General features: G+C 44.0%; 1 protein-coding gene across 1 annotated transcript in view; it reads right to left on the minus strand.

Annotated features, from left to right (window-relative positions):
* gli3 (GLI family zinc finger 3) overlaps positions 1-14,434 on the minus strand; it is a 101,264-nt gene that overhangs the window by 37,348 nt on the left and 49,482 nt on the right. Inside the window, exon 4 of the mRNA XM_035526508.2 lies at positions 10,532-10,637. Coding sequence (XP_035382401.1) covers positions 10,532-10,637 — 106 coding nt within the window. The remainder of the gene's footprint in view (positions 1-10,531; positions 10,638-14,434) is intronic.

Raw genomic sequence — 14,434 nt, forward strand, 5'->3', positions numbered from 1 at the left:
TGTCTTCCGAAACCAGCTCCCCAAAAAAGGTGCTGAGATACCCAAACTGTGGGAGTGGGTCCAAACAAGCAGTTCTCTGATTTTCGAGTTTGGCCATTTTTGTCAGGGGCTCAAAATGGGCGTGTGCTGAAGGAAACACTTCACTACAGATACAGTTTCATCAAAGCAAGGACTGGGGTGCAGGACAGAATGGCATTTTAACATCAGCTTCAGGAATAAAAGGTAAAACCCCACCAAAACAGACTTTCCTGTTTTGGCTAATACAAGGCATAGGGCAGGCAGACTTTGTGGCCTAAGATCAGTGAGCCTGAGGGAGATGGGGAAGAGCTGCAAATCAGCAAGACAGAAAGAGAGCCTCGTCTGCCTCAGCTCACCTGTCCTCGTCTCCCTCGGCACGCCTGTCCCCTTCTCTCTCAGTATTCCTGTCTCTGTCTCTCTCAGTACGCCTGTCCTCGTCTCAATCAGCACGCCTGTCCTCTGACCTGCTTTCCATTGCTGGAAACCCAGACAAAACCTGGAGCTAAAACCAGCCGGAAGATTACAAAGCTCCACACACCTGGTGCACTACAGCAGAGTTAAACTGAGCAAGAGCAAGAGAGAACAGAGACCGTGATGACGCAGGTGAGAATCAGAGTAAGCCCTTGGCTGTGTGTGTGTGTGTGTGTGTATGTGTGTAGGAATAAGGAACACCACTGAAAATCCCTAATCGTGTCATGTGTAGATGAGAAAGTGAGAAATAAACTGAGGGGAAAACACTCCTCACCCCCCCCAAAAAATCCATCCCCTGCTCTTTTCCTCTAGTAAATTGGCGGAAGGAGAAAAAGGCTGAATGGAAGGGTGGCAGGCCTTGGTGGGGAGGGAGCACACATAGCCTACTTTATCCTTGCCATTTCATCCATCTTGTTGGACTAATAAAATGTCAAGCACAGTGCGTTGATATTTAATCATGAGTGAACAGTTGCGAGGGGTACTATATGTGTGTGTGTGTGTGTGTGTGTGAGAGAGAGAGAGAGAGAGAGAGAGAGAGAGACAGAAAGTGAGCAAAGAGAAAGAAAGGCATAAGGAGACAGCTGCTTAATACAATAATGAAGAACGTAACTATATGTGCATATGTAAATGCACACACATACACTTTAATGAAGAAATCACTAACAATCTTATAAAATACACACACACGTCCTATAACTTTATGCCTTTGTGTGCCACTGTTTTACACTTTGCATTTTGTGTTGGAGTCTAAAGTTCAGTTCGGTCAGTATTCAACTAAAGATGGCATCGGGACCATCGGAAGATTCCTCTTCTATTATGTTGGTGATATTGTTCAAATGAACAAGGGGAATTAAGGGATAAGGACCCAGAGTCCTGTCCTACAGTCCTGCATCCATTACACTGATCATCTGCTGAGGCCATTACGCCGAGCAGGAGACTTTATTGGCCACATGTGGTAATACCATCCCGTAACATTGATGCTAGCCACATTCACACGCTCCTTTAGGAGTGAGGGATGAGAGAGAGAGAGACAAAAGTAAGAAAGAGACGAGGTGGGTGCGGGGCGGGGAGAAAACAGTATAACATGCACGAGAGACAGACAGAGGGCTCTTTTCTTCTGTCGGAGAGCATGCAGGATTTATAGCTGTGTTCTGTAAAGCTGGTTACCTCCTATAAGTGGCCCCAGGAGTGCAAGTGCGGGGCCTGCGGCTCCACTCTCTAGAGTGCAACATGGGCACTCTGAGCACACGCTTCCCGACTGCCCCTCTCCTGTGGGGCCAGGGGCCCGCCGTTCCGGGCGCATCAGCCCCCCAGTGACCCAGCCACACATCCCTCTTCACAGAGGTGCGGTGCACAGCATACCACGGCAGGAGGCCGAGGGAGAATTCTGTTCAGCCGCCCTAGGGGTCGAGATGAGAATTCCGCTCAGCCGCTCTAGGGGACGAGATGCTGAGCCTACATTCAATAATCCGATTCTACGATTGAAGTTTGATGTGGAACTTGAGGCCTGACTGAAATCCAATTTTGAAAATAATCTTTTTATTAAGATGTACTAAAACGGAAATGAACCCAATGGAAATGGACTCAGGACAATGTGATTTGCACACAAATTATGACTTTTATATCATGTAAATGAGGTTATCGCTCCCTGTCATCATGGCATGTTAAGAACATTGTTTACAGACTCTTCTAAGAGCACGTCAGTGTCCGCTTTGCATTGTTTTATTGGTTCTATCAGTGTAGCTGTTCACAAATTTATTTACAATTACATTTTTTAAAATTACAAATCACTATTACATAATTATTTTATTTTCCAGGTAAACCTCCGTGAGGATGACTAATTCCATTTGGACTGTGCATTTGGAGGAGGGGCACTTTTGGAATAAAGTGTCATTTGTGAATTGTGTGTGTATGTGTGTGACTAAAAGGATGAACATTCTTTGCAGGCGTAAAATTCCTAATTGCTGCTGTTTTTTCCTCTTGTCCAATTAAGAGGCGACAGTGTATTGACATGTAGGCCACACCCACTGAATGACTGACAGCCAGCATCCCTAAAATGTCTGACTATGATTACACGGATTTCGCCTGTCAGTCAAACAATGTGTTTTATTTTCATGCTCATTTTTCCATCTTGTATTTTCCTCCTTTTTTTGTGAAGGACTTTTGGAACATTTACGGATAGATCGTGCATACGGATATATCTTGTATATCTTCTATATATAAGGCTGTTTAAAAGCAGACTAAATGAATTCACAAAGGGAAATGAACAAAATGTTGGGAATCATGCGAAGGTCCATTAGTTTTTTGATTGTTTGTTTGTTTTTTTTTTACAATTCTTTACTTTATACAGCTGCTACAATGAAAAAAGATTGTATTTGGCTTAACCAGATCATTTGATGCAAAAGTTATAATAACAGTCATAAATCATTATTGATAATTTAAGAAATTAGTAACTGATTGAAATTTTAATCTTAAAGAAATTTTAACAAATTTTACACTATCACGTTCTAATGCCACTAAGATGTGCATGTTTATCTAAATGATAAACTGGAATATTAAAATGATAAATAGCAATACTAAAATGTAGCACATTTAAAACATGTGCTTAGCATCCATAAGTTAGGTGTCTGTGCAGAAAATCATACAGGAGTCATGTATATATTTTTTAAGTAATTATTTTGAAAAAGAGATTTTTAAATTTTGATAAAACTTACACAAGGCTTCATGTGACCCAACAATTAAATGTGTAGTCACTGAATGAAAAATCTACTTACAGTAATCAATTTGTAGCCTTAAAAAAAACCAACAACCCTGAATCAAAGTTAGCTCTGAGAAAACGCTAAAGCTTGTTGTGTTTTTTCTCTCCACCTTTTGCTGCTGCTCACACTAACTATAGTGAGGGACGCTCATAATACCCTGCTTCCTCTTAAAGGCTTAAGAGGAGGGGAAAAAAAGGATGTGGCCAAGCGTTTAGGCTATGAAACCAATGTATTACCAAGCATGAGGGAAAAAAAGATAGGGCTTCAATCTGCTCCCATTACTCCTTTAGAATTTATCTCACTCCTTTCCAAATCCTGAAATTGCTTGAGAAAAAAAAAAGCACAAGAGCAGGCATTTTCAAAAAGTGGCATGCAACTTTCTTTGCATCTTTTTTCCCCTCTCTCTCTCTCTCTCTCTCTCGTGAAAATTGAAGAAGCTTAATGTCAAATGTGGCTAAAGCCGGCCTCTCCATATCAAACAAGCCGGCGCAAAAATTACTGTGGCAATGATAAGACTGCGAGATAGCGTGGGTAGAGTGAAAAGAGAAAAAGAAAGGGAGCGAGGGAGAGAGAAAAGGAGAGAGAGAGAGAGAGAGAGAGAGAGAGAGAGAGAGAGAGAGACGACAGAGGGGAAGTGACTCCACTCAATTATCCTGCAAAATTGGTATGAGTGAATATTTTTCATTCAGGTGACTGATGGTATCTGCTGAGCAGCAATACAGATAAATAAGGGAGCTTTCCGTCAACTATAAACATCATTAATCATGAGGCCAGCCACTGCCTGACCGCCCGTCCTCACACTGCGGCACAGGAGAGAGGGATTAAGAGAGAGAGAGAGAGAGAGAGAAGGAGGGGGGTGTAGGACAGGCAGCGCTTCAGCTATTCGCCCCAGAGGAAGAGGGCAACCAGAAGCCTACTTAGATTTGGAGTAAGAGATTTAAGGTTGTGCAGTTGGAAATGTTATGGTGTTTCCAGTCTATTCATTCAGTGTGATTTGTAAGTAGTTAATAGTTAGATGGTTTAAACAGTTGGATCTGTTCATAGGCCAAAAATTGGTATAACTGCAGAACCATGCTGTTAGTAGAACAGACTACAACTATCATTGTAAGCTTTTAAAAATAATTAAGAGCTTGTGTAAGCAAGCAAGAAGTGCTGTTATAATTTTCTAAAAATTATTTTATTTTTTAAAACCTATGCATTTTTTACATTTTACTGTGTACCTACTATGAATAATCAACTTTTGTTGATGTAAATAATATTCAATATTTCATAGTCATTCAGTGTGTGAAAATGGCAGTACACAGGCTATTTTAGTTGTTTTTAGCAAGAAGAGCACTAATAGTGTGTGTGTGTGCGTGTGTGCATGCCTGTGTGTATCTCAAGGGGGTTGGTGAGATAAGAGAACATGCTTTATGCTAAACAGAGCACTTCTACACAGTGTGCAGGCTGGACTCATGACAGTTTACATACACAACAAAACAGAGTGAACTCATGTGCACAGGCAGAAGAACACCATAATGGGCAAAGAGGTTGTCTGTCTGCCACTGACCCTTCAGGTTTTGACCAATTTTCCAGTCCAATCATCTATAGCATTCCTTTATATTTTAATTCAAGTGTTCACGCCTCCAGCAGCTGAGGGAATACCCCCTCAAAAATTCTCCCCAAAATCTCCCAAACCCCCTCATCTGTTCTTTAATTTAGGGGTAGATGCTCGTGTAAGGGTGACACATGGTGCTATCACGTGCACGCTCTTGTGAGGGTGATGCACAACGCTGTCACGTGCACGCTCTCTGCTGCGCTGCGATGCAAACTCACAAGTTCAGTCATTGTGTCTGCTTAGTGAGGGTCATTTGTGTGGTCACTTCCACCTCGCTGAAGCTGTCCCATATAGTCTCATACAGCCAATAACCTACTTTGTAAAATAGAAAATGCTGTTACAAAGGGAGAGAAAGAGAAAGAGAGAGAATGTGAGATAAACAACCTTTAAATTCTCAAATTACACATTAATGTTTCTTTAAATTTGCAAATGGATTTGGATTTATGAGCTACTCCTCTTTTTAAGGCTACCAGTGTCTTCTATCATCTTCCATTATCAGTTCCTTGTCCATATACTGCGGCACTCCCTGTGCCAGTCAATGTGTTAAAAGTTCACACAGGCTGTGTTTGATGTTTGGTTGTTTCAGAGATTGTGTTGAAGTTCCACATTACCCAGTAAACTGCTGGGTAATGGACTCATGGCAAATGCCTCAGTTTGTCCCATCAGGTCACCAAGGAAACCAGACTCAGCGTATGTGTGTGTATGGGTCTGGTATGTGTGTAGGGGGATGGGGGGTTGGGGCACATTTTCTTTCTATAGAGTGAGTGGCTAAGGAATAATCATTTTAGAATTTAAGCATCACTACCCCTCATTTCTCTGCATACCTGTTTTTACACACACACACACACACACACACACACACACACACACACACACACACACACACACACACAAATATAAAAAATCAGTTCGCCAGTCCACAAAGAGTACTCAAGCACTCCTCAATAAGGCACCGTTGATTAGCTAATGAGTAAAATCATGTGTGTAAGAGAAAGAACACAACACTTTTCTAAAATTTGGATTTACCAAGATAAGTTTAAATTCTATGACATTTTTAACTTACACCATTCACAAACGTCTCAAAGGACTTCAGCACATGTGAATGAATTCCTCCTTTTTCTGCTGTGTATGTTTTTATGAGGAGATATGGCATGGATAGTAAGCAAAGTCAGCACTAATGGTATAGGAGCTGTTCTGTATGGCCTGACCAACATCTGGAAGAATGCATGTCAGAACACCCATTTGTCATCCTTCTGGTGTGAACTGGTAATTTTAGTATGTCACTGGGACATACACAAGTCAAATCAAATACCTTGTATTTAACTGGTTTAACAAATCGCCTTGTACCTCACCTGCCCGCTAACTGCAGAATGCCTGCACACTAAATGCTGGTCAGTTAGGATGTTTTTAAAGGTGTGCAAAAACAAAAATAAAATCACCTCCAGTTCTTAGTGGTCAGTACATCCTTTCCTTAAATACAGCAAGTATGTGCCTGATTTGGTCAGTACAATTACAATTGTTACATTACAGTTTATATGGACATCAATATATGTGACAGATCTCTAGGTCAATTTGGACTCTGTTAGCTAGCTGGTAGGTTATGGTTTAATGTTGTTTGTTGTGGTGTCATATCCCCATTCCTAGTATATCCTCCTCCTATGGGTGTGATGTCCTCTTTTAGGGGGTTAGACGGGCGCCCTAATCCCATATGAGTATACCGTCTTCATGTGGACTAAAATATTGCCTCCACACAGGTCAGCTGTATCCTTCTCTCATTCCTTGTATCACAGTCCTAAACCACGCGATTATCCTTGTCTGTAATTGCGCTTTCGCCTGCCCTAATAGCACTGCCGCAGGAGAAAGCCGAGCAAAAAGAACACAAAGGACAGTTAATTTGTGGTTTCCTCTGCTCATTCGAAGGCAAATTAAGTGTCAAACAGCTAATATGAAGCATATTTCATTTTATGAGCTTTTAATTTAATTCCGTCCGCTCATATCTGGGCTGTTAGCGACGGTTAGCGCGCTACGCTAGCGCCCGCCGCTCAAACCAAAGGGGCAATAAATAAACATGTTTCAATTAAAGTCTTCCAAAATAATAATACGGGACTCGGCTAACTATTTCTCGCCGACAAGCAAATCAGCAGAGGGCGAGGAAAATGAGATGGTTATTACCGTTGTGACTCTTTTTTTCTGTCTCTCTCTTTTTTTCCTGTAGGGTAGCGGTTGATGCCCACTCTAGATTGATAGCACAGCCGCGAGGTAAAAGCGCCTGTAATTACAGGCTGTAATGAGGGGCTGCATGGGGAAGTACCGCAATAATATCCCGCCTGTGCTTAGGCATATATTTAAGAGCGCTAATAACGATTAATTCTGCTCACCGAGGAGAACTTGTCTTAAAACAATTCAATTTTTCTTTCTTAACCTCCATACCCCTGGCTCCATCAATCCCGAATGCCCCTCCAAGCTTTCGCGCGCAACCACACACACACACACACACAACAAACACACACACAACAAACACACAGAGAGAGAGAGAGCTCAGTGCAAACACCACAGTAATGCAGTGCATTGCAGAGGTCAGGTCACACCAAGCAGAAACAGGTTAAGTTAGCCTAAACCATCATCTCTAAGCTCGTGTCGTTTTGTTGACCTTTGCCGCGTTTTACGGTGCAGTTAGTTTCAAAATGTCAGTAAAGGTGCTCAGTTGACAGCAAGCATCAGACATGTTGGTAGATTCTGACAGAGCGAAATACAATTTCTGCCCACCCTTACAGCTCCGTGGCTGTCAATGGTAATCAATACAACATTGAAAAGAGGTTACTGAAACGACAGATACCTGTCAACTACATCAGAATTTCAAAACTAAACATTAAAAAAAGAGTAGGCTATGAGAGAAGGAGAAATTTGGTAGTGTTCTTAGGCGAAGCATAGGCCGTTATACTACATAGAACTTAATCAAGTAACTTTGTTTTTCATTTTTTAAATGGGAGGTTGTTGTGGCGGCGGTAAAGGGCCAGAAATTCTCATTATTAATGTCTGAACCATTTTTCCAAGGCCAGACCAGGTTTTTCCCGCGACCTGTTTATTAGCTACAGAATAGGAAGGAACAGGAACAGTGGCGGTTTTCACCTTAAATGCTCTGACTGATATGAACAGTTCCAGCAGTAGATGAGCACCCAGAGCACCAACAGCAGCCCGTTCATTTAAAAGTAAACCTCGTAAAGAGATACAGCAACTACAACCAGTCCACTATCTCACTCTGAATAAGAGCGCCTGCCATATGGCTACATAATATTAGCGATAGCGGACGCTATCATCACTCTTTGTCATATTCACAGGTTGTGCGTGAAAAGCGGGGTGATGAATATCTCACACGCCGTTAAGCAGGTACGTTTAGGCGCGTCTGGCCACTTACTGGCACGAGCCGCAGATAAAGCACGACTTCACCTTTAATTTAATTCACCTGCTCTCTCTCTCTCTCTCTCTCTCTCTCTCTCTCTCTCTCTCTCTCTCTCTCTCTCTCTCTCTCTCTCTCTCTCTCTCTCTCTCTCACCTTTGCCCTGCCTCTCTTCTCCTTGCCGCCGCTTCAAGCGTGGCGGATCGTGCATCTGAGTCTTGTTTGAGCCGCGTGTTGCCCCATTATCTTCGCATAAGCTAAATGCTAAATTATATTTGCCATTTTGTTTGCACTGACACGGGACATCAATCAAGGCCCCGGGAGCGACCCCCCCCCCCCTCTCTCTCTCTCTCTCTTTCTCTCTCTCTCACGCCTCTCTTTAGCGCACGGACGTTAGAGCAAGGAGGTGACATAAAAAATTCATTACTCTTAGCAGCATATTACTGCACAAGAGAGATATGACTTCAGAATACGGAGAGAGAAAGTAGTGAAGCAACAAGAGCAGGGGAACGGAGAGGGTGGAGGATATAATGATGAAGAATATCAAACATAATACAACCCAAGTAGCTGCCTCAACCATAGAGCCATGATCACTTCCTTCCTGTTAGAACTGGAGCAAGAAAGTGAGACAGAGAGAGAGAGAGAGAGAGAGAGAGAGAGAGAGAAAACCCCACAGCACAAACACAAACACGCAGGGGCAAAACACACCAAGCTTTAAGCATAAGACAAGATAAGAAAGGATGAAAAACAATGAAAAGTTAATAAATGAAATGAGAAAAAAGAATGGAATGGAGGACAGAAGAGATGGCCTGGTGAGGAGCCGGGGAAGTCCTGCATCTGCAGGGACTGTTTAAAATGAAGGACCAAACAAAAACTAAGTGACTAAACTAAGTCTAAGTGACAGGACATGTACGCACGCACGGACACACTTTTTATGCTCTATACTTTTTTTTGGCTTTCACTGAGGAAAGACAAAGGTTAATAATCTTTTCTCTGGGTGCAGAAAACAGCAATCAAGTAAAATTAGTTTTTTAGATCTGGGCTGTGGCTATCAGTAGAGTATAGTATAATTGAGTGAGGCTGTGTGTGTGTGTGTGTCTGGGTGCATATGTGCATGTATGTGTGTGTCTGACTGAATATAGGCATGTGTGTGTGTGTGTGTGTAAATGTGTGCATGCATGAGTATGCATGAGTGTCTAAGTGTGTGTCAGGGGGAGTTGCGAATGTGTCCATGTACACCTGAGTGAGAGTGTGTGAGTGCACACACGTGTGAGCACTTGCTGAACAGATGTAGCGCAAGGACGATTGCTCCCTGTGCTCTGACAGCGCTTGATCAGCGCGCTTAGAGAGAATCACACGCGAGCGAGCCGTGACGTCTCCTTGCATGCACCACTGACATGCTCATTTGCGTGCTCTCTGACACATGTTGACATGACGGCGAGCGTAGCTCCGCTATGCCCCCCAACCCCAAACGCGCCCCCACCCCACTACTCCAGGCCTTTGATTCCTACACCTGGGGAGACAGAGGAGCTTGCCTTAGAGCAGCCACATCACACCCTACAGGGAGACAAGGCTCACATCACCTAATACTCACCCACACACACACACACACACACACACACACACACACACACACACACACACACACACACACGATACATGCAACTTCTGCTCTACAGCACCACCTTTTACAAATGCTTCTAATTTCAAACAAATCCTGTACAAAGCAGCGATCCTGCTCTTTAATCATTTACCTCTTTGCATTTAAAGTAGAATATGCACAGCTGCTAATTAGCTGAGATGTGTTCGTAGGAAGAAAGGCTGCAGGGCTGCTGGGAGTGGAGTGATGGCTGTCATACTTAAACTGCGGGACACAGGATGTGAACATGTGGGCATGTGGGTATTGAATCAAAGGCCCCGGTAACAGGTCGTGTTTTCTTTTATCCTTTTGTTTATAAATAATAATGGCTAAAAGGGCATTTTGTCTTATATTTTAATAAAGTACGTGTTGAAATATGAAAATTCTCATAACAAATCAGCCCCTTTTCACTGATCATTTCATCCAATCGCTGCAGCCTCTAGTCTATTTCATCCAATCGCTGCAGCCTCTAGTCTATTTCATCCAATCGCTGCAGCTCTCTGTGTCAGTGATACTGATGATCTCGTATGTATGTGTCTGAGTGCATGTGTCTCTCCTCACATGCATAGTTCTGCTCACACAAGGAGTAGCGGGAGCCCCTGGGAGTGTGTGTGAGAGCAGGAGTGTGTGTGTGCATGTGTTTTACTTACACATGGAGTGGTGGCACCGGTGACGGCTCGTAGATGTACCGCCCCTGTGTGTGTCTGTCATCGATGGGTACAGGAGGGTGAAACCCAGGGAAAAACTGAGCTGGTGCTGTAAGAGGAGAAAACATGTGAGAACCGCTGCAACAGTCAACCATTCCTTGCTAACCACTGCTCCTCGCATCTACACACTCAGCAAAGCAAACTTGGGAGCTGATCATCAGATCTCCAATAGGGCGCATCATCTATCTCTTCTCATAAGAATCTTACATGCTGCTTACAAGCTTCAAACACACACTTTAAAAAATTTGCTGCCTTGAGGTAAAACATTTTTCTGTGTGGTTAAATGGAAGTTTAGACATATGCATCCCTGTGTTTTTAGATCTGTGCAACAAGATTGGCTGATTCATTCGATCCAAACAGAGGTGCAAGATGTGATTCGTCACGAGTGCTGGCAGGAAGTGGGAGGGCTTTGCAAATCCCCAGATAAGACATCAACAAAATCGGCATGAAATCGGCTACGGAGTACAATCTTTGCTTAAACTCCCAACAGGAACCGAAGGAAAAACTGAACAGCTACTCATATGGCAAAAGAAAACAGTCCAGTGAGTTGAAACTTGAATTGGCTGAACCCTGAGGCTGTGGAGATGGCAAAGACTGAACTCTGTGGGCCTCAGTAACAGTCCAAAGAACAGCCCAAGTTCCACACCCCCTTCCACACACTTGCGACCTGGTTAGACCTGGTCCTGGAGACCCTGCGTTGTGCTCATTCTTTGAGTTCCCTACTTGAACACACCTGATTCCAATCAGCATTTACTTATCTAGCCATTCGTGATCTGAGTCAGGTGTGTGAAATATACTCAGGATGAGGGACCTCGGGGTAATGCCTGATAATGGCTGGGTTACGACGGTCCTCATTCTACACTGGGAAACTAGGCCCAGATCGGTTTTATGGCACAAGGACAAGATGCCACAGCCACATCTGGAACAAACCTTAAAGGCAAGTCACTGAGATCTAAAAGAAGAGAAAGAGAAAAAGACAAGAGGAGCAAGAGGTAAAAACAGAAGAATGAAAGAGGAACGGAAAGAGAAATGAGAGCAAGATGGAAAAAAGATGGGAGGAAACGAGAAAATGCATCTCCCCTGAGTTCACATCTGGGCTCTGTGGGTCGAGGTCACAGAGGCGCCCGCTGGGGCCAATCACTGGCCCTCTGCTGGGTTCAAACTCTACCCTGCAGCTGCTGGCATGCGTGGCGCTGCACCAGGCATTAAGCGCTGCTTTCTCCCTTTGCTCACGTCACAACAGAGCCGCTTAGCATGTACCAACACACCGCATGGCCGCCTGTTCCGTTGGCTCCATGCTGCCAGAAAGGGCGAGAACTGCGGTCTGAAGTTTAAGAGCTGAGACTCGCACGCACAAACAGACACACACACACACACACACACACACACACACAAACAAACAAACAAACAAACAAACAATGAAAGAGTGTAGTCCCGGTTTTCATAGCAACAGACATAACAAACAGCTCCCTGTATAAAGATTATAGGTAAGGAGCTACAGACTTAGGGATGGAGGAGAAGATGAAGAGGCCCGTGTCCTGGATTGTAGGCTCACACTGAAAGCCTCAGTCAAAGATTCTTCACTAACAATGTTTAAACAGCTCTTTCATCACACTGTACTGTAAAAATGAGTCCACTTTTTTACCAAGACCTCTGTGTTCGCTTCCTCTCTTCCCATTTCTCTCACTCCATCACTCAACACAGTTGTATCCCTTTGTCTTTGCCCTTATTCCAAAGGACCGCTTCCCCACACACTGTCCACTACCTCTCTCCCTCCTTCTCCACTCTCTCACTCCACTCATTCACATGCGGCTCCCTTTCTTTTACTTCTCTGAGCTTATCCTCTTCTTATTCTCCTCTCTCTCTCTCTCTCTCTCTCTCTCTCTCTCTCTCTCTGCCCCACATCACAGGCTTTTGTTTGAATCTGAAGTTTACATTGCTGAAGCCCTGCATCTATCCTCACACACACACACACACACACACACGCACACGCACACACACACTCACACACACACACGCTCACACATACACACACACACACAGCAGCCCGTGCCACCAGAGGTACACACTAGCAGAATGTTGAGCCTGAAAATAAAAAAGGAAATAAAAAAGAATAAACAAGAGAACAAAAGAAGAAGAGGAGGACTGGCGTTCTGGCCCGCCATCCATCTCCGCCCCATCCGGAGGGCCCGTCTCTGGCTCGGCTTGCTAAAAGAGCAAAATTGTCCTGCTCTGGGGGGAAGTCCTGTTTGCTGTGTTTATTTGTGCCTGTTTAGAGTGGAGACAAACAGCTGCAGGGATGGGGGTGGGGGGGGTGGGGGGGTATCACACATGTCGTGACTAACTCTGCTTCAGCCGCGCTTACCACACGGAAAAACAACCACGGAAAAAAATGCACCAGCTCTCCTGAGTCTGCCTGCGTGCGCTTTCGGTAAACTGCTACGCTTTGTGTCCGCTGAGGATTATGGGTAACGTATATGGCCAATAAAAGGAGAGGGGGAGATTAAAGGGAAGTGCGAGTGCTCCGCGCAGCAGGATTTGCTGGTGAGGCAGAAAACTCGCGTTTTACCCCCGTGAGGCGCAGGCCTGGGTCTTGTACAGTGCAGCAACAGGACACGCCGGAAACTGACCATGCACTGCCTATAGGATTCGCTCACGGTTCTGGCACACGCACACACACACACACACACACACACACACACACACACACACACACACACACACACACACACACACAAATAAATAAATAGATAGATAGATAGATAGATAGATAGATAGATAGATAGATAGATAGATAGATAGATAGATAGATAGATAGATAGATAGATAAGTATTTTTAAATAAGATAGATAAGTATTTTTAAATAAAACAAAAAAAAACAAAACCCCTACTGGTCACAGCAGAGTGCTCCCAGAAGTGGCATGCCTGTTTAAAGTTTTTTTTTTTAAATGGTAAGCATGATACATTTTCTGTCTATTTGTTGCTTCTTTCCTCTTTTGAGTGCTTTCTTTTCTCTCCCTCTCTCTCTCTCTCTCTCTCTCTCTCTCTCTCTCTCTCTTTCGAACGAATAACTTTGTATAGTGGCGGCACTAATTCCTCCCTGTCATTATTTTAAACTGCACTCATTAAGACATGATTACAAATGGGTTTTAATGAAAGGGGCCGATTAGAGGCAAACTTTGACCAGACTCCATTACTTTCTAATGGAAAGGCAAACATGGCCTGCTCTGAAGGAAAGGAAAAGCAGGGTACGATCATAATTATTTTAAAAGGGGGAAAATACAGCCCTGAGCAGTTAATAACATCAGGCCCCGGCACACTCTCCACAGAGTCCCTCTCTGCCTCGTGCTCCTATAAAGTTTCATTACGGCGTCTCTGTGGGGGATTGGTGGAGACGTGATCTCTCTGATTGAGAAGTAATTGTATTCTCACCAGCACATCGGAAGGCAATTGAGAAGTAGCAAAACAATAAGAGTCACTTTAGCCATGTGACGCGGTCCGGGAGAGCGGCATAGTGGGAGGAGCCGGCAACACCCAGATGAGGCGTCCGCGGCAACGATGTCTTCGACAGACACGCTGAACACAGAACTGCTTCTGCTGGGCAAGTCCAGTGACACAGTGACAGACTGCTGTGGGAGTGGAGAGAGAGAGAGAGGGAGACAGAGACTAAGAGTGAGGGTGAGGGTGAGAGGAAGAGAGAGTTTAAGAGCGAGAGATGTGAGGAAATAAAGTTATCAAGAGAGAGAAAGTCGAGTGCTATGTGAATCATTAATGTGGAACATATGATGGCTCTGTCGAACTGGTGTGTGTGTGTGTGTGTGTGTGTGTGTGTGCAAGCACACACAC

Source organism: Electrophorus electricus, chromosome 1 (genome assembly GCF_041902795.1).
Source record: "Electrophorus electricus isolate QZ-2024a chromosome 1, ASM4190279v1, whole genome shotgun sequence".
NCBI classification, from domain to species: domain Eukaryota; kingdom Metazoa; phylum Chordata; class Actinopteri; order Gymnotiformes; family Gymnotidae; genus Electrophorus; species Electrophorus electricus.